We start from the raw sequence: 23,889 nt of genomic DNA, 5'->3' as shown, positions 1-23,889 counted from the left end.
GACTACACGGTTGGACAGCCACACTTCGAGGAATTAGTGTCCTTTTGTCTCGACACACGTCACACACACGCCGTTGACATTGACTTCACATCAGAGACAGTTTAACTTCTTCTCTCTTTTTTTCTTTTCTTTTATTTAACTCGTTCAACCGAGCGCTGGCTCTATTGTGGGGACCATGACAGATGCAGGGCCCCTAGCAGGTCCAGGACAGGGAAAAGTCTGAAAGGTTAATCTGTCCCCCCGCAGATGTTGGCTTTGGGAGTCTTGAAGCGTCACCTTTGACATGTCCCTCATTCAGTAGGGGGTCCAGCAGGACACTGACCGCTGCAAGCTGTCACCTCGGCCGGCTGAGGACGCCCTGCGCTACCGCTCTATTAGGCTAAACGGCCCCTGACATGTAAGCAGGGGCCGGCTTTTCTCCGGCTGCAGGTTATAGGGAAGTTTAACACTCATGCAGCATAATGCACCACAGCAACACAGGGATACCATATGGGTCAGCATGTCATTTCCTCCAAGGCCATGGCCACTTTATAGAAAGAGATGCTGTGAACATATGTGTGAATTTTGTATCATCTGGAAGTTTCTGCCGACAAAATAAATATTCTCTTATTTAAATAAATAACATGTTGGTGTTTTATTTTTAGTGTCACTGTGTATAGACCTTTTTTTCTTCTTTAATTACTCCCAAACTTAAGAATGTGCATGCGTGTAACTGCAAATAACACACACACACACACACACACACACACACACACACACACACACACACACACACACACACACACACACACACACACACACACACACACACACAAGGCTGGGCTTGGTTCGTTAGGCCTAATGGTTGAACAATAGACACATCTGCTCATCTTTTTCTGTCAAAAAGGAAGATAGTGCAGTCTTCCTCGTTTGGTTAAACCGCCACATATTTGTCAGGGGGCGGGGGGCGGGGGGTGGGGTTGCAGCTAAAGCCTAATAATGAAAGAATGGATCTATGAGGTGTCCGTGTATGATCTAACTTTAGTGGTAGCCCTTCAGCGGCTAATTAAATCATCACGCTTTGTTCTAATCCCCGAAGCCTCTCGTGTTTTCAGCGTATTTTCACGGGAGCTTTTGAGGTTTTGAATCCCAGACCTCACCAGTTAAAAATCAACTCCAAATGAACCAGGAAGTTTACTTCATTTGCAGCTAATAATTTAAGGAGGACTGATGATAAAGCCCCATTACAGCCCTAATGAATTTAACATTTTCTAAATAACAATTGGCAATCAAACTTTAGATGCTGCATCCAGTCCATTTCCACTGGTCGATCCTGAGAGCGTTTTATTAGACATCCGTCTATTTGCATTTTTAACATTTCAGTGAAGGCTAAAGGCTGCTGAATATGGCTTATTGAGGAGAACAGCTTTTAGTAGGCGGTTTGATACCTCCCTTCCTTAATAAGGTAGCTGACGTCAGAGCAATGGGGCGGTGTGTGTGTGTGTGTGTGTGTGAGTGAGAGAGAGACAGAGAGAGAGAGAGAGAGAGTACGGGAGGAGATGAGTGTTCGCAGTGCGCATGTGCAGACATTGATCTGTGCTGCGGTGGAAGAGGGGCTGGAGACACACAACTAGAGAGATGGCGCGGCACCCGACCGGAGCGCAAGGACAGTTGGTTGGCGGTGGGGGGGCTTGAATCATAAAGACAACCAGAAAATTAAAAAAAAAAAATAAAAGAAAAATATTAAGAAAAAAAGGATTCGGAAAAGGAGTTCCCATTCTGCAAAAAAAGCGTCAGAGGTAGGAGAAAAAAATCTAATTGGTGAATAAGGACAGAGAGGAGGCAGTAGCAGAGGAAGCTGCTCCAAGAGGGAAAATAGCATCAAAAGCAAATTGAACTTTACTGGACGTGTGGACTTCTGGACATCAGCTAACTGCGGTAGGTCAGATAGATGGTTTGTCCACAGCGCTGCCCGGATCATGAACGCACAGCTGTCGATGGAAAATATTGGCGACCTGCACGGAGTGAGCCATGAGTCCGTGGCCGGTCACGGAGAGCTGCTGAGTGGCCACAGTCCACATTCTCGTTCGACCCCCCGGGGTCTGAGCCACCGCGCTATGGGCATGGCGACCCTGCTGGACAGCGGAGACTATCACCCCAGCCACCCCGGACACCTGCATCCGGCCATCAGCATGTGTGAAGCCCCCCCTGGCATGAGTGCAAGCAGCACTTACACAACCCTGACCCCCCTGCAGCCCTTACCCCCCATCTCCACCGTGTCCGAAAAGTTTCCTCCGCATCACCACCACCACCACCACCACCATCCCCATCATCCTCACCCTCATCCGCACCAGAGGATCCCCGGAAATGTCAGCGGCAGCTTCACGTTGATGCGAGAAGACCGGAGTCTGGCGCCTATGAACAGTCTGTATCCCGCATATCATCACAAGGATCCCTGCATGGGCCAGAGCCTCTCCCCGCTGTCTGGTTCCGGTCTGGCCAGCATACACACGACCCAGGCTGGCATCCCTCCTTACGCTCATCCCGGTGCCGCCATGCCTGGTGAGAAGATGCTCACCCCCAGCGGGTTTGAGGCTCACCACCCGGCCATGCTCGGCAGACACACGGAGCAGCACATGAGCTCCTCGGCGGGCATGGTACAAATCAACGGCCTCCACCACCACCCACACGCTCACCTAGGCGCACAGGGGCACGGCCAGGGGCTGGTGAACAGCCGGGAGCAGGCCTCCGGGCCCGTGCAACAAGGGGGTGGCGGTGGTGTTTCTGGGGGACAGATGGAGGAGGTGAATACCAAAGAGGTGGCGCAAAGGATCACCACGGAGCTGAAGCGCTACAGCATCCCTCAGGCCATCTTTGCCCAGCGGGTCCTGTGCAGGTCCCAGGGAACCCTGTCCGACCTGCTGAGGAACCCCAAACCCTGGTCCAAGCTCAAGTCCGGTAGAGAGACCTTCCGCCGTATGTGGAAATGGCTGCAGGAGCCTGAGTTCCAACGCATGAGTGCGCTCAGGCTCGCAGGTGAGCGAAGCCTCGGTAAAGCCCCCTTTTTGTTTTCATCCTCTGAATGTGTTGTTGAGAAAAAAACAGACGCTCAGACTGGATCATTAGTCCTGAATGCTACTTTATTTTGGCAATGGGTCGAGTGGGTTGGGAACGAAAACTGATTTTGTAGTTGTTATTATAAGAGTGAAAAAAAGAAAGATTTCCCAGCAGTCTACTGTAAGTGTAATTCAAGGATCACATCAGGGTAGCATTCAGGACAAATGTTCCCTCTAGGCTGATAGTTCTTTATCAAAATAACATCATGTCTCCAGAAATTAAACCTGCCTTAGGCTTTCATGACCTGACGCCCCTGGTTTCCAAATGAGAGATTTATGTCTGGTGGAGGGGGTCAAATCCAGCTCCATACAGTGTGCTAAACAACATGTGAAGTTGAAACTGCTCCACCAAGCTGATGCCCGTGCACCAAATAAGCGGCCTGATATCAATACGCATCCCTTTTCGGTCTCCACGCTGATTTTGGGCTTGTGTGAAACAAGCGCCCATGTCGTTTTACCTCAAAATATCGACCGCTGGACTGCAAGCGTAAGCTGATCCTTCACCCAGAAATCGTTAGGAATGTGTTTATTTTGGTGTAGATGCAACTGATCAGCCTTTTTGGTGTTGCCCTTGGTGTAAACAGAGAGAGAAAAGTGTGTGTTCACGTGTTCTTGAGAGTCTGTGATGAACTGAATTTAAATGTCAAGTAAAGCTGAAGTCATGCATTATTTAGTGGAATGGGCTTTGTCTCTCACTTTGCTCCAATCAGAGGATTTAACTTCACCATAGAACAGAATCAGGAGCGCGTGTTTGTGTTTTGGTGCTAAACTAACCCTGACTTGACTAAGGTTTCTCTAATTAACTGATAGACATCTGTATTAATTTGTCCCTGAGGTACGCACGAGTCAATTAGGGCGCACAATGAGGCCCAAATCGCACGTGCGCGCTCACAGACACCCAGTGGGTTTTTTCTGAAACGTTTATAGGCCCGATCAATGACCTACAAATGGGCTTTTTGGCTTTTTGAAAAGTGAGGCCGCGGCCACTTAGAGTGGAAAGTGCGTGTATTCGTCTACGCGTGTGTGTGCGTGCATGCTCGCGCGAGTGCACGTAAGTGTAATCGCAATAGATTATTTTTCAGTTTTCTCATCTGCTGCTGCTGCTGCTGCTGCGTACCCCGCGCTCGCGGGCGAGCGTGTGTGTGTTCTGGATGCGGGTTTGCGGTTTGAAGATGAGATTTTATCATTTACTTTTGCAAATGAGTTTTGAAAATCTCCTTTGAATTGGAAGCTGGTTTTGTACTCGATCATCGTTTGATCATTCGTGTGATCGGCATATAATTAAAACACACTAGAGTCAGACCAGTGGCTTATTGATTATTATTGATTATTATTGATTCATATTGCTATACTGGGAAAATAACTGTATCAGGCCTTCTTCAGCTGTGTTCATATTTCCTACCTATTCGCCTTCCCTTGCACGTGTCATGCCCTGTCCCGTTTTATCTGAACCTTTTGTAAGAAAAAAAATAATCATGAACAGTAAAAACTTTCTATATGAAATTCCATATTTTTGTTTGAAAGGGTTTGGAGAGGGAGAAGATTTCACAGTTAAAAACTAAATTAATTTGGAAAGAATAGGCCGAGCGCCGTGTTATCGATCCGTTCGTTTCTAGGTGAACTGGATATGTGATCGTGCGCTGAAGTAGATGTGATATAGGCTACTTATTGATTTTAGGCTTCTGAAATTAATCTCGGGCCTTTTCTGCCTTTCCCCTGCATTCAATTACTCATCTGAATTTGCTTGAATAGAAGGGAAGAGGTTTGGATCAGGCAGCTGTGCGTTAGGACAGGACAGAATGAATGACTTCAGAAAGAAGAGGTCTGTTTGTTGTTCTCTGTGAGATTATGAAACGCAGGACTATCGTCACACCGTGTCAGTGGGCCCACTGTGTGCAGCCTGTTCGGGTGTGTGGAGTTATCTCTGTGTTTGTAATGATTAGCCGGGAGCAGCAGCAGTGTGTGTGTGTGTGTGTGTGTGTGTGTGTGTGTGTGTGTGTGTGTGTGTGTGTGTGTGTGTGTGTGTGTGTGTGTGTGTGTGTGTGTGTGTGTGTGTGTGTGTGTGATTAGCGTGATAACGAGGTCGTTGTTATGTCCCCTGGCCCTGGGAAAGCTGCCTCTCTGCCCGGGCCTCCTGTGCCGGGGCCGGGCCGCTCTGTGGTGGCTCCTGCTGTCTGAGTGGCCTTCACTCCGGCTGATTTATAGCAGCCTTTACATGCGGGGCTCCGACTCTCTGTTAATATTTACCAGCGCTGGAGACACCGGGCTGCTCATACTCACTATTGTACTCGAGTTTATGGTCATGCGTAGAGGTCGCTGCACTGTACTTTACCACACGGGGGGGGGGGGCTAAAACGAGGTTATTGCTTGATTTAATAATTCTGTTTATTTTTGATCTCTTCCTACTGCTACTTTTGGTTGGAAGGCAACGACACAGATCAACAACATGATGATAAAAACATGAATTATTCAGCCTCTTTAAACGCACTGTTGGTGACATACACACTGCTCGTCTAATATAGAATGAGTCGCTTTTATAGTGCAGTGAAATGCTTAAAATGATCCTTTCTGGCATATTTTGTCCTTATTTGGCTCCAAACTGCGTCTGAATCTCATTGGTTTGTTGAATTATCTTCTTCGTACTTTACTGTGATTTGTTGATTTTTGTAATACGGTGTTTTTACTCACATGGTTCATTTTGCAAAATGAATCAGCTCAGGTTTAGGGACTGCTTCGTGGTCACAGTATGCTGTTCATGAATTTCCCCGTTGAGTCCACGTTCGGCCTTTCTCCAGCGACCCTCGTCTGCCCCCTCCTGGTCTCTGCTCACCGGTGAGCCACAGTGAGATCGCTGAGGGCTTCCAGGGTTTAAAAGGAAAAAACAATATGAAAAAAACAACGAGATCGGGTGAAGGGAGGTTTGATTTGCTGTCAAACGGATTTCCAAGCTCCTCTTTCCGATATTAGATGATCTGAAGTTCATTTTTTCAGAGCGGTGGGAGAACCTATATTGCGGCGTGTTGTTGTTTTCAGCACCGCAGACAGCGCTCATTTTTCCCTGGATGGCTGGTTTCCTGCCTGCCTCTTCAACAGCAGCAGACCATGGGGCCCCATGCTACTCCATGGGGCCCCTGACAACACGCTATTATTTCCCATGCACCCTAGCGGGTTTCTCAGTGAAAGAGTGTCTTGGTGTTTGGAGCGCTGCTTCCAGCCTGCAGACTGTGACATGATCCTGTGCAAAGTTATATCAGACAGACTAAGTGTCTTATTAGCATTTGGAGACACAATGATAAATGTGGCTTTTACACTCCTTTCAGTGTCCTTTCTATCACTACAGGAGCACAGTACACAGCAAGTAATACAGTGTATATACTGAAACGTACTAACTGTTATCTTATAATTTAAAAAAGAGGGGAGGGCCTCTCATTCAAATCAGATGTTTAAGACATTTAAGTGTTAAAATATTTGTTTGCAATTCAGTTCTTGATGTCGCTCATAAATTACAGGACAAAATTACAATCTAAAAGCAAAAGTGCTTTGAGTGCTGTGGTCTCAAAAGTTAAGGGAAGTCCCTGAATTATCTTTATATAAGTATCTATCACATTTGTGCACCAAATTAATTCATATTAGAGTTTGTTTTGGTCCAAATGGATTGGAAAATATCAAATATTGGTATTTTAAATACTCACATCAGTGGCAGTTAGAATGAATGAAGCAGACTTCTGCGTTAAGCTGCTGTGAAGGAGAGCCACAGAGATAATTCATGGGCCAGGCCATGGATTTATTCACAACTATTTTTTTTAATCCAAGGTCAAAGTGTGATGGAGAGACTATTGTCACACCAGATTTCTGAAATAAATATCTTGTTTTCACACAAGTATTGTCCGCCCTCTCTCACAAACACTCTCTGTCTCTCTCCTGAATTCTCCACAGCATGTAAGCGTAAGGAACAAGACCACGGCAGGAGCGAGCGGGGCAACATGACCAAGAAGCCCCGGCTGGTGTTCACAGATGTGCAGCGGCGGACGCTCCACGCCATCTTCAAGGAGAACAAGCGTCCATCCAAAGAGCTGCAGGTCACCATTGCCCAGCAGCTGGGCCTCGAGCTGGCCACTGTCAGCAACTTCTTTATGAACGCACGCCGCCGGAGCCTAGATAAGTGGGTGGACGACGGCTCCGGTCACTCAGTCAACTCTGGCCCCAATGCCTGCACCAAAGCCTGAAGACGGACTGATTTGACCAACTCATGGACTGACTCAACCTCGGTGGAAAAGCTTTAAAACTTATGAGAAACAAAGAGAAACTTAAAAAGACCTTGAAGCAACGTTTTGCCCTTAAACCTGTACTATATTGATATTTATAGTATCCAAAGATGAAAAAACAAACCAAAGACTTCTTTGACCTGCTTTGAAATGTTTGTTTCAGCAACACGTTTATGTGTAACATACTGCAAAAAGACTATAGTTTTACCCCCTCCCCCTCACACACACACTCACTGTCACTGGTCTATAGCTTTACTACACCCCCCACACCTCCCCCCTCGGTATCAATCTATCATTCGCCATCCTTATCTTTAATCTGATTGGTTGGTTTTAATGATGGGTCCCTAAATGGAGGTTTAATCAGCCTATTGGCAGTCTGATCTGAAGCTGTCCACACCTTTGAAAAACAGCCAGAATGTGGAGCTCCGGTGGGATTGGCCAATCAACTTTAAAGACAAAAAAAAAAATCCTACAGGAGCGAGTGGACTGTTGTGCAGCCTGGTTTGGATCAGTGGCGGTGGACTGCCTGTCTCTCCAGCTGTCTGTCTTTCTATCAAGCATTCCAGGCAGACAGGGGAATGCCCATGTGTAGACTGCTAACCCAAAACCAAAATCCCAACCCTTAAACCAAACCAGAAACCCCTAACCTCAACCCACATGGTAGTGCTTTCTTCCAACATGCTGAAACGTTGAATAATTTAAACAAGAGAAACCAAAGCCTTCTACACCCTGAAGCCTCTCATGCAGCTTAGAAATAAAACCACTTACGAACCTGCTACGAAGTAATTTGACCAAAGAATATATTTTGTAGTTGATAATCTTAAAGAGTATTTTTACCTCATTTCCTCCCTTACCTCCTGAGACTGACTGTTAGGAGCCACAAAGAAGAGAATGTTACTGCTTATGGTACAAACAACATTTTGAGTCATCCTTAAATATACGCTCCGTACAAATGGAAATATTATATCACACAACCCTGAAAATTAACTATTGACATTTGCCTTGTAGATGCCTTCTTGGATGAAACCAAATATTCCAGTTATATCTTTACGAACCGTCTATGTGAATGTTCCTGTAAATCATTGTGAAGATGGATCACCTCCTGTAAACCTGTTCAGCTTATGCCTGCAGATTTAGCTCAAGCTGATGTGTTCAAATACCAGCAGGTGGCAAACAAAGACTAATCCATCCAGTAGTGTGTTTTCCTGGCAAAGGGATGCTCTAAGTGTGGTCTCGACACTGTGAGGGAGACAGACAGCTTCTGATGGGGGTGTTTTGAGGCTGAACTGTGTCACCACTCTAATAATAAGCATTCAGCGTCGCTCCGTCATCCCTGTGTGTTTCAGACGTAGGTCTATTTGCTTTTACCCTCCTCATCAAAGATGTTGGGTGGAGGGGATGATACCAATGATCAAATCGCTTTCAGGCACTTACACAGCAATGTCAGCTCGTCACCTGAATACGAAAGCACCACACCCTGCCTGCTGCCAATCCCCAGCCGCCCTCCCCCGCCCAACCCTCCCCCCGTCCATCCTGCCTCCACTCTCCTGGTAAGCTATGCATTTCAGCACTAGGAGGAAAGCACTACACAGGGCTGGCCCAGGGCAGCACATCATTAAATATATTGAGCTGGCCCCTTGCCGTCATCCTCCTCGTGGCCAGGGTTAGCAGCTCTACATTCATCAGAAGAAGCGCTGAAGGAGAGGCGAGAGAGAGCTGCCTCTTCATCTCTGAAAGAAAAAAAAAAAAAAGACGACAAGAAACAAAAATGTGTCAAGACCTGCTGATGTTTTATAGTGTGAACCAAAGATGCTACCTCACTCAAGTTCCATACGTGATTTCTATCACTTTGATGATACCAAAGATAACCAAAGATTTTTTCTCATTGCACGGCCTCTATGAGTGGTGTTAAAAGATGTTGTGTGTCTCCCCTCCCCCATCTCCTCTCTCTCTTTCTCTCTTCCTCTCTTCTCCCCTTTCTTTCTCCCACTCCCACCTGCACTCAACCCATGCAACCCCTGCTATGCGTGCTCTTGCTTCATCTGTGCTCTGATTACAGCTCCATAGGTAGTCATGCTGATGTAGCTATAGGCAGATATGCTGATCTGGCCATAGATACACACAAGCGGCCACGCAGGTGCCTGCGGGGGTACTGGGAACCCGAGCAATGTGATCAGGCTTTGTTTGTGCTTGATAGCAGTACCAAAGGATTCATTTCTGCCACTGTAATGGCAGAAAAGTGAGATGAAAATGTAAAAGCTGACATTACAGCAATATGAAAAATCAAAGTTTTATTTTGGTTCATGATGAAGTTCAATATAATCTATGTGAATTTGATGGAGTATCCCACCAGACTCTTTTTTTTTCCCAACTTGGCCCTGCCCTAGTGTGTATCTATAGGTTGATGACATTGACCCACCAAATAGGTCAGACATCTTTACACGACAATAGGCAGACAAGCTGACGTAGCCATGGGCAGAATTGTTGACTCAACTATAGGCAGACATGTTCCTGAAAGTAGAAGCAGACGTGTTGCAATCTTTCTAAAACTCCCAGGACGAGTGCCTTGCTTGAACCAAAGTGTTAAACCGCTGTTGACCTCTCACCTTTGACTCTGTGAATACCTCAGCCTGTAGAAGGGCCACTACTGAAGAAACAAGGAAAAGGTTTTTGTTTTTGTTTTTTAATCACACCGTGGTGCTTTCGCCAGCGCAACCATGCAATGAAAACATACCAAAGGAATTTCTGTTGTCCACTTCTACAGATTAAACCAAAGGTCTTTGTTTCTCCCCTCCCCTGCCCCCTTTTACCCCTCCATCCCTCTTTCCCCCAACCTTCCTTGTCTCTCTGCTGTGTGTAGGAAGGTCCAGCACTCTGGCCGTGCATGTCTTTACTAATGTCTCTGAATACCTCATAGTAATAATTCCTTTGAGTTCTGCATTGAGACGTCTATCTGTGAGTAAGGCAGAACTCCACTCGTGTGGTTACTGTTATTGTTACTTCAAAAAGCTGTATGATTATCTATTTTGAAGTTGTTTTTTTCGGCAGAAGTGCTCTGTTTCAAGTCACGGAGGACAAGTTTCAGGGTTGATGTTTGAAACTTAAGGGATGGAGGGAGAAGCGTATTTTTTATCAGACATTGGGTTATGCCAATATTATGATGGTAGACTATTGCTTTTACAGGGTAAAACCAACTGCTGTGATATTGTGTTCATATTTTCCCTTTTCTCTACTTCTGTGTTGTGATTTTAATTTAATTGCATTTTTGTAATGGTTAACCACTGCTTTAATTTATGCATTTGTAGAAACTCTAGATTTGTATATAGTAGGTTTTTGGAAAAAAAAAGACACAAAAAAGACAGTTTTATGTTACAGCCTTATTTCCCACGCTTAGATATAACAAAGGAGTAGTTTGTATTCTTCTTCAGCTAAATCCTAGCCGGCATTTCAATGTGTGTTTTAAACACTGCCAGAAATCCAGTTGATTTGCCAATGCAGACAAAGTTATACGGGAGCTACTTTGTTCAACAGCTGGCAAAAAGCAGTGTGTACGTGTGTGTGTTTTTTCTATTCTTTTGACTTTTTAAAAACAGTTATTTTCTGGGTATTACTGCACATCCAAAGATTTTTAAAACAAACCAAAAATTGGAAAAAAAAATATGTATAACGTTGAAAAGCACTGGCATTTGTGAGGTAGACTTGTTGAGTTTTGATTTGCCATTCGCACGGGTATAGAATGTAGAAGGCGTAGGGCTATGTAGACAAGCTTACTCTACCATGTGGGGAATCTCCTGTTCAATGTACAATCTGAAGCATTTGAAACGAGGGCTGCAAGTCCCGCTTACTTTGCTGTCTCATGCACAGAGTGAGGTGGAGTGTTGGCTGGGCAGCCGGTCTGCCAGGGGCTGTGCCACGGAGCTGGGTCTGTTTTTATTGCCGTGGCACTGCCGCCTCACTCCACCTAGTATCTGTTCTTTTGGTACGTACTCGTGTAATGACTATGAGCAAAGTCTAATAAAACTGCAAACAACCTTACCAAGGAATCAGTGTGTGCGTGTGTGTGGGGACGATGACCTGGATTGCTCTTTTCTTTTCCTGACTGTGGATGAGAGCGAGTGTGCGTGTGCGACTCAAACCCCACCGCTAAGGTATGTGAGTTTGTGCATGTTTGTGCTCATTTACCAGTATTTCCTTGTGTTCATCCATTGTTAAAATGTGCATGTACTGCTGGTGTGTCTGAATGTGTTGGTGCATATCACAACATTAAGTTTGACTCCTCCTGGTTGTCAGAGGCCTTACTGTGTACTGCTTCCTCTCTGTCATGCAGACGGCACAGACACACAGTGTCTCCAAGGACTGAAGGTCATCACCAACATGTCCGTGACAGATCTCATCGGCATGTCCTGCAGTCAAACTGTCACAGAATGGAGAATGTTAGTTTTGTCCGCAAAATACAGGTGCATAACAGTTACAAAGGCCTGTATTAAAGAGGGAATGGATGATGCAGTGTGGATCTATTTTCTCCCCGTTTTCACATTTTCTGTTATTTATTTTGTCCATAAGGAGTTCCCATATGATTGGTAGCTTGGCTACAAGTCTCATAATAATACTGCGGCGCCTAAGACAATCATCTGGATCTCTTAACGCTGGGGAACTAGTTTCTCACCCGCAGAGGGGTGTCCTCCAGCTATTCACACACAAAGATGCTTGAAGGGTTTTGATAAACAAGCATATTTGTTGTCATAGACATTTAGGAATAGATTACAGCGTAGTAGTTCATCTTGCACTTGCATTTCAAAATGAAATCTCATTGCTTTCGTAAGCCTTGTGCTCTTGTCAACCTTGATCTCTTTCTTTTGACCTCCTGCTCAACTCACAATGCTTCTTCAGTTATCAGTATGTCTGTGTGTGTGTGCGTGCGCGTGAGTGCCTGCGTGTGAGCGTGCGTGCGTGCGTGTGCATGCCAGAGAGGCAATACTGTCCGTGTTACTCTCAGATGTATAACTCCATGTCTCATGACTTGATTTGTCATAGCTGTTTCCCAGGCTTTGCTACTGCTTTCTCAGTGCCGTGCAATATCATCTGTTGTGATTGCTAAGCAAATGAAAAAAAAGAAAGAAAATTGAGAAGCAAGTGATGATGTCATCCAGCTTTTTTCAGTGTTCAAATGTTTCAACATTTCTGTAGTCACAAAAAGTAGAAAATAAACAGTTGGTATTTCCAGCTTCTGAATCCTGCCTCCTGTTATTATTATTTTATTTTAGGGGTTTGTGTGTGTGTGTGTGTGTGTGTGTGTGTGTGTGTGTGTGTGTGTGTGTGTGTGTGTGAATAGGTATTTATCACGTTGTGGGGACAAAAATCTGTTTACACAGTCACATTGTGGGGACTGACCTCCCTTATGGGGACAAAATGCAGGTCCCCTTAATGTAAATCATTAAATTTCAGGGTGCAGACTGAGGATAGGGTTATGGGTTAGGTAAGGTTAGGTTAGGTACAGGGTTAGGAATAGGCAGATAGTGGTTGTGGTTAGGGTTAGGGTAAGGGTAAGGCTCCAGGAAATGAATGTAAGTCTATGTAATGTCCCCACAAGTGATATAAACACAACTGTGTGTGTGTGTGTGTGTGTGTGTGTGTGTGTGTGTGTGTGTGTGTGAGTGTGTGTGTGTGTGTGTGTGTGTGTGTGTGTGTGTGTGTGTGTGTGTGTGTGTGCGTGTGCGTGTGCGTGTGTGTGTGTTTTGTCTTTTTTCCCTCAGACAAGCAAATTGAATCAATAAAACATCAAATCAGATAAGGAAGTAGAGGACAAGACAAGCAGGTGTATGAGTCTGTCTTGGATGGGAACCTGCATGACAAGCAGCTTCAAATGATCAGTGGATAGTTTTTGTTTTACATGCTGTCAGGGTTAGAGGTTCTAGGGGGCGCCCACATTCAAAATATATGCACTTGGGCTCCTGCAAAAACAATGAATCAGCGTATAAATGTATCACATGATTTTACTTGTAAATGCTAAATATACATTTACAGGTATTTAGGTGCTTAAACCAATGAAGAACATCAGTATCTTTTAAAAGTCATTGGTCTTAAATTTCAAAGAAAATGTGGACAGGGAGGTTCATTCAATACAAATGGTAAATTGCTAATGTTGGAATGCAATTTTGCAGTCTGACGGTAAAGAGGAATTTTATTCAAAATATCAGCTCAACTTAATAAAAACTGTAATGTTGGAGTATGTACATATTTATTTTCTTTGAAGCTCTGATGTTGCTGAAAATAGAATTCCAGAGGGCAGAAAAGCAAGGTACTGTGCTACTTTAAATAATCCAAACATCACAATCATAACTTATGAATGAGCACAGTTGTGAGTTCAGCAAAATCATCTGGATCATCCCTTTAGCCTTAATAGAGTTTACCCTCAGCTGCACTGAATCCCAGAGGAGTCAAGCCCAGTTGAGACATCCATACTTTGATCAGTCATTTCACTGATCCATCTCAGCAACACAACAATAAATGTAGTCACTAAATAGATTTTTCAATTACTTTCTCTGTTTGCAGTGCTGAATTCCACAAATCCATCTGTTAATAATCCATCACCCACCAGTACTGCGCTGATGACACTAATTCAAAGCCTGAAGGCAAATTTGTGCATGTAAACAGGTGGAGCAGAAACATATTGGGGAAACTGGGAGTTTGTCTTCAGGCTGAATTTTCAAGCATATTCAAACATATTCCATGCCAGGAAATACTTTTGCTTTGGGACATTATGGCACCGGAGGAGAAATGTAAGACATCTCAGTTAAACTCTGAAGACAATGAGCCTGGTGAATATTGTCTGGAGGTAAATATACACAACACATAGACAGATGATTTTCAAAAGGTATTCTGCTTTTGTGAATGACAACATGGTATCATTTAATTCCAATCATCCACCTGAAAGGCTAAATAATGCTCAGGAGCTTTTATTACGTGCTACACACCAATAAGGTATTCTGCGTGTATTTGCGAACATCTGTGTGTGCATGTTGTCACTTTTCACAATAAAGGTACTGCAGTGTATTTATTATTGATGTACTTGCCTTGGTTGAGAACTGAGAAGTTACAGGGCAGTGACCCAAGGGAGACCCAACATCAGGCAACACATCTACTCCCCTAACCCTAACCCTGGAGTTTTAGCACGTCCACTGCTGTCTTCTTTCCCTCCTCTCCTTTCTCATTTTCACCCTAGATAGATAGATAGATAGATAGATAGATAGATAGATAGATAGATAGATAGATAGATAGATAGATAGATAGATAGATAGATAGATAGATAGATAGATTATTATTACAAGTAGTATTTTTTATTTGATGCACTATTTGTATCTTGCCACTAGATGGGGCTGTGACATGAATCTTCCAAAGACAAGACCTTACTACTTTCGCCTATCGATCTACTATCGTTTTTTAAGAGATAATTCACACTAAAAGAAGATGGATTCAACTATGGATTCAGATTGTAAATTAAAATGAGCTCCACATGAATGCGGAGGTTCTTTGAGTAGAGAAATGTGCCGGTATGTCTTTAAAATCAGCTGGGGTGTGTCACAGCTTTCTAGGAGTTGCTACTGTTAGCTCCAGGATTTATCTCTAAATGACATCATCACACTAAGTACAGCCCTAAATGTGTTCCAGGCCTTTGCAGCTCATTGCAAACCACAACTTACACAACTACAACTAAACAGTTTGATCACCAGTGCCACTCAAAGTGCTATACACTCCAATCATCTGAAAATAAAGTCAGCGATGGCACATTCTTCTTTTCATTTCAACCTTTTTTTTCTACAAATTCTAAGTGATTTGCACAATATTACAGAAAAACGTATATGGAATGTTATTGTAGAATTCCCATTAAACTGTGTTTGACATGTCACACTGATCTGTCTGTCTGTATGGTTGTTAAGTATTGATGTACAGGCCGATAAAGTTTGAGCCCTTATGACTCTGACACAGCGTCTTTAACCTCTGACTGCCACCATCACCCAACCAATCGCTCCAAACAGAAACCCTTACATAGCTGTTTCTGGGTTAAAACCTTTATAGAAGAACGCATGGTTTCTTATGTGACTTGGTTTTGTTTTGGTCATGTGCAGATCCTCGGTTAAACAACATTCAGTTGTAAATCAGTAGACTTTATTGCCCCCTAGCCAGATACATACCCATAATCAACTGGTCGATGTTTGTACCCTATATTTTCCTACAGTCACTTGTCTTTGTGATCATAAACAAAGGAAAATTCAGTGACTCTAAAATTCAGCAGCCTCAAAGCAGATAGTATGGCACACTTTAATTCTTTGAAAAATGTGACAGCAATAGGTTATAGCCTTTTTTCAATAGTCTATTGAAAATATTCTATTAATACTAGTCATTTCTAACCAAACTCAAGTCCACTGTATTGAGCAAACAACAATAACACACAAAGTGCAACTGCAGCTGCCAAACAGATTTGTGAAGCAGATTCTAGTGTCCTCATTTTGGCCTTTGCCTTTGTTCCAAGAGGTTTTAGCAGAGAAGAGATTAAAACAAAGAGCTCTCCCTCTGCCCTTTTTCATTTGTACCAAAATCACAATGAACACCCTGCATGTATTAGGTTCTAGCTCTGTTTCTTCACATTAACTTGACATGTTGATGTTTACTTTTAACTTTACTTTTGCTTTTGAAAAAAACAAAACAAAACAACAACATATATTATTACAACTAGTCCGCAGCAGTTTTGAATGTTAAAGGTCACGCCTCATGACGATGATAGTTGACAGTAAGGCCTAATGGATATCAGGGTTTCAAAGTCATTTGATGTCTTACTGTATCTAGCACTGCTTTGCCACATAACACCACCTTGGTCTTGAGTATAGGTCTCATGTATAACTTCTCGTGGCTCTGTATTGGTTTGGAATTCTTGATTTTGCAATTTACACCAAATAACACAACTTTGTGTTTAATATTGTCTTTTCATTAGCAAAACATACGAGATATACTAAATTATTGAAGCTCCCTTTTACTTATAACAAGGAGCAAATAGGGCAGTTTATTTGTCTAAAAAATACACAAGTGAAACATTTGTTACTTTCAGAAGTCACAAAGACTCAAAGGTTAGTATCTGGTCTTATAATCATTATGTATTCATTTACCAGGAACTTGTCCAGGTCTTTCGAAGTCCCTCAGCCAGTCAGAACTTTGTACTACAGCACAGCATCACCCCCATAAACGATCTTTGGCTTCATACACGTTAAACAAGCCAGAACAAAATGTTCACGACGGAAAAAAACGAACCCTCACGTGCGCACGTGAGCGCGCACCGAATCCCACTGGCCAATCAGTTTACGGAGAGTAGCCCGTCTCTTGTTTGTTCCTTTTCCTTGCTCATATTTCCATTGTCATTAAAGTTACGGAACTGTTCCAGGACAAATGAATGTGGGTGGTGGCTTTATTACTACTCTGTTTTCATCAAACACGGCCCGTCTTCTTGACAAGTTTAAGTATCACCGAAGACGGGTACCACTTCTAAACCGGCGGTTGCTATGGCTGCGAGTTCACGCGAGGCTGGCAGAGAGGGAAGTGACGACTGGGGCTGTTGTTGGGACACGTGACTGGAGCTGCACTGATCTGTTTTGACAAGCAGTGGGGAGGGAAATGAGGAGGGGAGGCAGACTGTAAGCATCACGACGAGGAGGACTCACTGTTCCTTTCATCTGCATTTCGCCTGAATAATATTAGTATCGACCCAGTCTTCTAGTTTTCGCAGTCAGACGGCCTGTCAGGGGTGAAAGAGCAACCGCTACTCAACAAACACTCGCGGAAAACGTCGCCGTGTTACCGAGTCGTTCGGGCAGAGTCGTGCTATTTGTTGTTGGTCTGAAAAGTTTTAATGGGGATCGTAAAGGAAGTCAGCACAGGTGGCGTTTCTAGCGTAAAGTAACGTTAGATGGCGACGGTTCTAACGCTGTGGATGGTTATTAGAAAGTGGACCATATACGTGTGATACCCCCGGTTAACGTTTCGTGTGGAAAAAATGCTACACTGAATATGTTCTCGTCTTAGCAAAAAAAATATTATATATGTATGTGCCGAGACCTTCCGTCATCTGAATCGATGTTTGTTGCTAAGCTGTGGCTACCTGCGGTACAGTGGGGGTTGGGATGTATGGGAGGTCGTCGTCACCAGTAGACGCTTAGCTTCGTAGTCACGGTAAAGTTAGTTAGTGGTGTTTGCTATCTAGCTAACATTGCTGAGTTAGCAGCCCTCCAGTACTACCAGAGAGCCACTGTGAGGAGTCAACGTCAGAGGAGAGCGGACAGAAATGCATCGCGACGCAACCATGGTTCAGGTGGTGGAATTTGAGACGGGCTCTGAGAGTAGTCAGCTTGCTAGTTAAATTACTAGTAGTCAGATTAGTTACTCGGTAGCAAGCAGCCTGACATCTCCATTACCTAACGGTAGCTGTTGCTGGCATTCGCTATCAGCTGTCTTTGTGTTAGCCAGTTGGACAATACAGTGCGACTCGATGGAAGCGTACAGTAGCATGCTAACAAAGCGATGCTTTGTTGTTGGATAGGGGGCAGCTGGCACCAACACACGGGCTTCACAGCTGATATTATCGCTTAGCTAATACAGCAGGTCAGTCACAGGGTGTTTGGGGGTGCAGAAACCGTTGTGTTGCTGTTAAGGCTGCGTGTGATAGAAGAAGAGAAGACCCTGCAAGAGAGCCCCTGAAGACAACCTGATGACACTGGACAAGATGAAGCCCGAGCGAGGTAAGTGGGGTACAGGGGACACACAGACACTCATATGGGGTGGACTTGACTATCAGTGTGTGGGTGAGCTGTGCAGGTCCAGCTTCACTTACTTTGACTGTACCCATTCCTCTGAGAGAAGAATCAGGCCAGGGAATTATGTAACAGCTGGTCAGCCTGGTCACTGGTTATGTGACCTAACAAAGCCTGATCCGAGTCCATGAGGATGTGTACATACAACATGCATTTGCTGCTCTAGTTTTGCATGTTAGCGAGATTCTCTCATGCCAAATGCTGTTCCCTTTTCCAGTAGCTCTTGTTTTGGCAGTCTCTTGCACATGGCTGCTGCAAAATGTTCTTGACACCCACCCTGTTGTGGAAATGAGGCTCCTGCCTTATGCTGTGCAACCTGTTTACATGTCGCTGTCTGCAGCAAGAGGTAAAACAGGGACAGAGGGGACACCCCTGTTTGTTCCAAGGTGATTATACCAATTTTACCATGGTTTTAATTTGTAAAGGGTATCTTAGTACCTTAATCTTTGCCCTGACACAATTAACATAAGGTGTTGTATAAGCTCCTTGATTGTATAAGCCAACTGATTCACACTGTGATTGACTGTATGTGGTTGTTTGTGATCCAGGGTCACTGGAGACTTGATCTGTTGTCAACAACACAGTAGCACCATACTTGGAGGCAGTGAAAGACCTCTGTTCTCAGTCATGATGAGATTAGCTGCAGTCAATTAGGGATAGTCTGTGTTTGCACAGGTTATGAAATTGCAGTCAGCCTGCTGACTGGCCTGAGTGGGATCTTCGTGAGAGCACAATATGCTGGTTATGGCACCCCTCAACAAACCGTAAACATGTGCCCTATATGGCCCTAGACTTTTAACCTTAGCCTTGCCTTGTCTTGCCTGTGGGATCCTAAGCCTTTATATAGAAGCACTGACCCAGACAGCTGTGTGGTGTGACTGGACAGAGTAAAGGGCATGTTGACTGGCACTGTACAGTGTAATTATAGCCTAATAATGCAGCACAGCATGCTGGGTCAACCGTGAAGAGCAAGCAGCAATGCTGCTTATTTGGGATATTGAGACATTTACAACCAAATTCTCAAATATTAATATTGTTTTGTGTGTGAGAGTGTGTGTGTGCACTCCTGCCTTGTATCTGCCAAAATACTGCGAACTGTTGGCCTTAGGCACATTACTACAGCAAGTCTGTTCCTCACCCTTTCGTGGATTGTCACCATGTCAGGTTGGCTCACTCGCTGTCATGTTCTAATTATGAAAGCTTGTGCTTGTAGAAGCTGCTCCACAGCAGAAGCTCCCAGTATGACTGGCAGGGACTGTGGGGCTATTGTTATTTGGAACATACTGTACCGTTCCTGTGGTGGAGATACCAGATTGCTTATAGCCCAGATGCCTCCCTTCTTGTGCCTCCCACCCTGCTCTCAGAGAAAGGGACTGCAGTGGGGAGAGAAGCTGTTTACTTAGTAGCCTGGACCACAGAAAAGGTTGAAATGAGCACAGAGCTGTACCCTGCAACCCCCTTTACCCCTCACTCCAGATGCTTCAATCCAACATATTGAATCAGTAACAGTGCTGATGTTGCCCTTAATAAACAGGTCTCATATCAGGCTGATGTGACCAAACCAATTTAAGTGCTGCTTCTTAATCACAGCTGTAACAAAACAATTTCTTGAACAATATGATTAAAGACAAACAAATCAGAGGTGTAATAGTGTAGTTGGGAAGCCTGTATCAGATAATTGTCAGAGTTTGGGTATCAAAAGAAAAAAGTAGCATCAGTGTAGGCATTCAGAGAACTCGGCACAAAAAATTTAGACGTTAGATGAGCAGCATTTTCCTCAACATCTCTTTGTGAACTATACTTTTGCTATAAAGGGAGAAGAGAAACACTTCTGTTCTGCTCAGGAGCCTAACCAGAGTCATCTGACCCCCTTGTTTTTCTGTGAGTTGAGTTGTGAGTCAGGATAGCGTGTGTGTGTGAGTGTATGCGGGTGTGAGGAGAGAATGAGTGTGGCAGAGAGTACGCAACAGACTGCTCTTGCTCCTAATAAGCACTGTACCGTTGAACCATGTGGCTCAACTGACAGCTTTTACAGGTGCCATAAAGAGCAGCAATGGAAAACTCAGGACCTGTTTTCACCGGTCGGGGAAAAATGGCTTGTCATATCAAGTTTCAAATTGCTTCAGCTGACGTGTGGTTGAGCTGGGTTTTATTTGTGTCCTTAAAGTCATAATTTTGTTTGACTGTGTTGGCTCCACATGTAGAAGGGCAAAGTTTGATTGAAAAACCACAATGGAATTGTTTACACCATAAAAATAGGCTGTTTTTGCTCAACTGTGGTCCTCTTCACAACCAAATCACTGAAGGCACTTCACACATAAAAAAGACGTTGCACTAGATGCTGTTATGAAGTAATGTGGTATTGTGGTGAAATGTATGAGCAAAGGGCTAAGAATGGTGACCGAATACCTCCTCTTTTATGCCTTCTGCCACAGCTCTCTTTCTTTCCCCCTTTCAGACACACATTAAACAACATACACAGAGATGACCTCAGACCTAGTCATGTTGGAGAGACTCAGTCAGCTGGCAAGCCTCAACGCTGTGCTCCTGATCTCTGTGATGTTATTCAGAGTGTTTGTTTGGTGGTGCTTCCTGTTTGGAGCCATTAGTCCCTTAAGGAGGACTTGAATACAAGTCCCCCCGACCCCAGCCCCACCCCCACAGACACGCACACACAGACACACACACAACTTACTCCACTCTCTGCCTGCCTGCCTGCCTGCCTGCCTGCCTGCCTGCCTGCCTTCTGCCGTGCACTCAGCCAGATTACAGCTGCCCTCAGACGCCCCAGCCACATGCCAGTGGATCAGAGTATACACTCTCACTGACGAGAGACCCAGATAACGCAGAGAGACATACACCGTTGTCCTGTAGAGCACCTGTCTAGTCCTGTGTTGTCTTTGCCTCCTCCTCAGCAGTGATTTACCCCATAGCAAGGGGCAGTGACAACAGGTGCTCCCTTCTGTTTTACTCGTCTCACGCAGTCAGAGTTCATGTGTATATTTCCCCGTTGTCTTGACTGACTCCTTTATTTATTGGGTCTCTGTTCTCAAGGTTTTTTTTTAGCCACATCAACACTTTGCTGATTGGCACAAGGGTCAAGCCATTGCTTGGATATGTTGGTAAAAGGCTGAGTCCATCACCCGTTGTTTGTTTGTTTGTTTGTTTGTTTGTTTGTTTGTTTTTCATTTTATTTTGCTAATGTAGTGGTCTGTCTCCAAAGGACGAGTGAGGGCTGCGGTGTGTGGCAGACTCTGTTCAGCTAGCTAACCCCGGAGCTCAGAGAGGCCAGCAAGAGAGGCAGTGGGGAAATACAGTATCTCAAGCCAGAATATTTTGACACAAAACTCAGTGAATTAAGTGTTTATTTCAACCAAAGCAGACTTGGTGACGGAAATGTGAAAGAATAACCAAGACATTTTGGGTGAGTTTTATGTGGTTTCTGTTGAGTTTGAATGAAGCATGTTTACAAGCATGCCAAGCACACCGAAGACTCACTCTTTCCAGTTTTCTACCTTTCACAATAAAAACTCTAGAGACCAGACAGAGGGGACAGGATGTGTTTTGGCATTTCTCATTGTGTCAATATGTGTTTGACAATTGGAAACAAAGCACAATAGAAACAGATACATTGTAAACTATAACTTTGTATTTATTTAGGAGACTTATTTAAAAGGTCCACTTTTGTGTTTACACCCACACAATCTTACAGTAAGTATTCATTTGATCAATTAGTTTAGGTCAACGTAAGTCTTTTCAATACAACACCACAACCATTTGCTGACCCAGCTGCACTGAGCATGGATATTGGACGCCCCATTGTACAGTGAGATTCAGAGCTTGCCTTTCGCAATGAATACTAATACTGGGTAGGCATTCAACCATGAGTTACTATCAGTAACTCAGTAAGTCAGTAATCAGCCTAAATAAATGCTTCTGTGACACGTTTTACTGTAAGTAGCCTAGCCTTATCTAACCATTGTATGGGAATGGGTACCTTGTCCTCCCAGTCCGGCAGTGATCTTACATAATGCTGGAATATTAGATTTTTAACACCAAATGTTTAACCTTTTTAGATCGCATTCCCATATTATCATATTGTGCACCTATTTAACAATATATGTCAAATATATATAAAAGCAAATTCTTCGTATTCTTATATCAAAATCCAATCAGGTTTTTTTTTCCTGTTTCAACTAATAATGATGTGACGTCCACCCATCAATCACAATCAATATTTAACTTTCACATGCACAGAGTTAAAGTTCATTAGTTATCTAGCTAACAACACCATGGTACATCGGTGTCTCTTTGGGTGTTCCCCACCTCAAACTTTGTTCAGTTTCCCCAGATAATTCTGTGATTACTGGCCCACTGGCGAGGATTTATTCACTTTGAGGAAAGTGGCATTTTACAGTGGACTGCTTCAACAGCTACGTGGAGTATACAAGGGGCTTCCTCTCTCTCGCTGTCTTCCTTGATGGATATGCTGTCTCGTCGATGTGCACTGGTGAGATAGCAGTAACTAACCCCCCACCTCCTGCTGTTCGAGGGGAACTTCCGCCTGCTTCAGAAACAGGAGTGATGGAGGAGACAAGTAGATTAACTGAATGGAGGCTAGCACCCAACTTTGAATCACTGTAATTCTCCATGTATGTCATGACAGGCCCAGTTTTATCTTCAAATGAATTTCCTCCCAACACTATTTCCTACCTGCCTATTCCGTTTCACTCGGAAATACATCATGATACAGAAGCGAGATACTCTTGAAATGCTGTTTGATCTGGACTTAAAAGTCAGGTCATAGTGGGCTTTATCCACACAGACATAAAAACAAATGTGTGCATTTGGTGCAGCTTGTCATTAAGGTTCAGTAAAAATACACCATCCAGGGTGAGAGCTAGACTGGCTGAAGCTGAAAGTAGCAGCATGGGTCATATTTCTGCTGCCAGGGTGCCACTGAGCAAGTGATGTCATTTGCTTGTGTGTTCGTCACATCCTCCCGCCCCTGTGGCTCCTCATAGCCAACCAGCAGCCAGCTCTGCAGGAACAGGAAGAGCCATCTGGACCTGGTGGCTTTCTCGTGGTAGGGGTGGTGTTGTGGTGGGGACAATGTCTATCTTTTGTCCTAGCTGTGTGTTTCGGTGGCTGTGTCTTTATATCTGTCTGTCTTTGCCATATTCACTTTGTCTTCCATTAAACTTTTGTGTCTCTTCTTCAAGGTATCTGACATGACAGAAGTAGAGGTAAATTTTGTGACTTATGGCATGTTTGGACTATTTTTTTGTCATTCTTCTACCGTGTCTGTTATTTTTGGAACTGGACCCCCCCCCACCCCCCCACCCCACGCCACCAGCACCTTTTTTTTGGCCCATCCTCTGAGTCACATAACATACACTCTGCTACTGTAACACCTCAACACTTAACACCTCTGCCACCACTATCTGTTAGTAATATTCTAGACAAAAAACATATTGACAGAAATAGAGCTTGGTTGGCTTACTGTCTAAACACAAAAATGAAATGGGTGATAGCAGGGCCTGACAGATGTATCAGTATACTGATATTGATTGCTTGATAAGGACATGTTGCAGATATATTGTTGTTTGAGCACGTGTTTCACAATGTTATGAATAAAGGAAAAGTGAGGCTTTAACATAAGGCCAGTTCACA

General features: G+C 44.1%; 2 protein-coding genes across 3 annotated transcripts in view; both read left to right on the top strand.

Annotated features, from left to right (window-relative positions):
- Positions 1-1,551: 1,551 nt before the first annotated feature.
- Positions 1,552-10,010, top strand: onecut1 (one cut homeobox 1). Of its 2 annotated transcripts, none has more exons than XM_070970429.1 (2): positions 1,552-3,015; positions 7,032-10,010. In XM_070970429.1, the coding sequence occupies exons 1-2, from the start codon at positions 1,959-1,961 to the stop codon at positions 7,319-7,321; spliced, it is 1,347 nt and encodes a 448-aa protein (XP_070826530.1). In that variant the 5' UTR covers positions 1,552-1,958; the 3' UTR covers positions 7,322-10,010. The 2 variants fall into 2 exon arrangements, with proteins under 2 accessions (XP_070826530.1, XP_070826521.1); XM_070970420.1 differs by having other exon boundaries at positions 1,552-3,030; positions 7,032-9,093.
- Positions 10,011-16,990: 6,980 nt separating this feature from the next.
- Positions 16,991-23,889, top strand: part of atosa (atos homolog A) — a 30,120-nt gene continuing 23,221 nt past the window's right edge. The window contains exon 1 of the mRNA XM_070958596.1: positions 16,991-18,144. Within this exon, the coding sequence (XP_070814697.1) occupies positions 18,114-18,144 (31 nt within the window). The 5' untranslated portion in view covers positions 16,991-18,113. The remainder of the gene's footprint in view (positions 18,145-23,889) is intronic.

This window comes from Chaetodon trifascialis, chromosome 1, assembly GCF_039877785.1.
Source record: "Chaetodon trifascialis isolate fChaTrf1 chromosome 1, fChaTrf1.hap1, whole genome shotgun sequence".
NCBI classification, from domain to species: Eukaryota; Metazoa; Chordata; class Actinopteri; order Chaetodontiformes; family Chaetodontidae; genus Chaetodon; species Chaetodon trifascialis.
This window is presented reverse-complemented; position numbering and strand designations above follow the sequence as displayed.

Coding starts and splice junctions, on each gene's coding strand:
- onecut1 (XM_070970420.1), top strand. CDS start 1,959: ATGAACGCACAGCTGTCGATGGAAAATATTGGCGACCTGCACGGAGTG. Junction 3,031..7,031: donor CGCAGGTGAGCGAAGCCTCG/GTAAAGCCCCCT, acceptor AATTCTCCACAG/CATGTAAGCGTAAGGAACAA.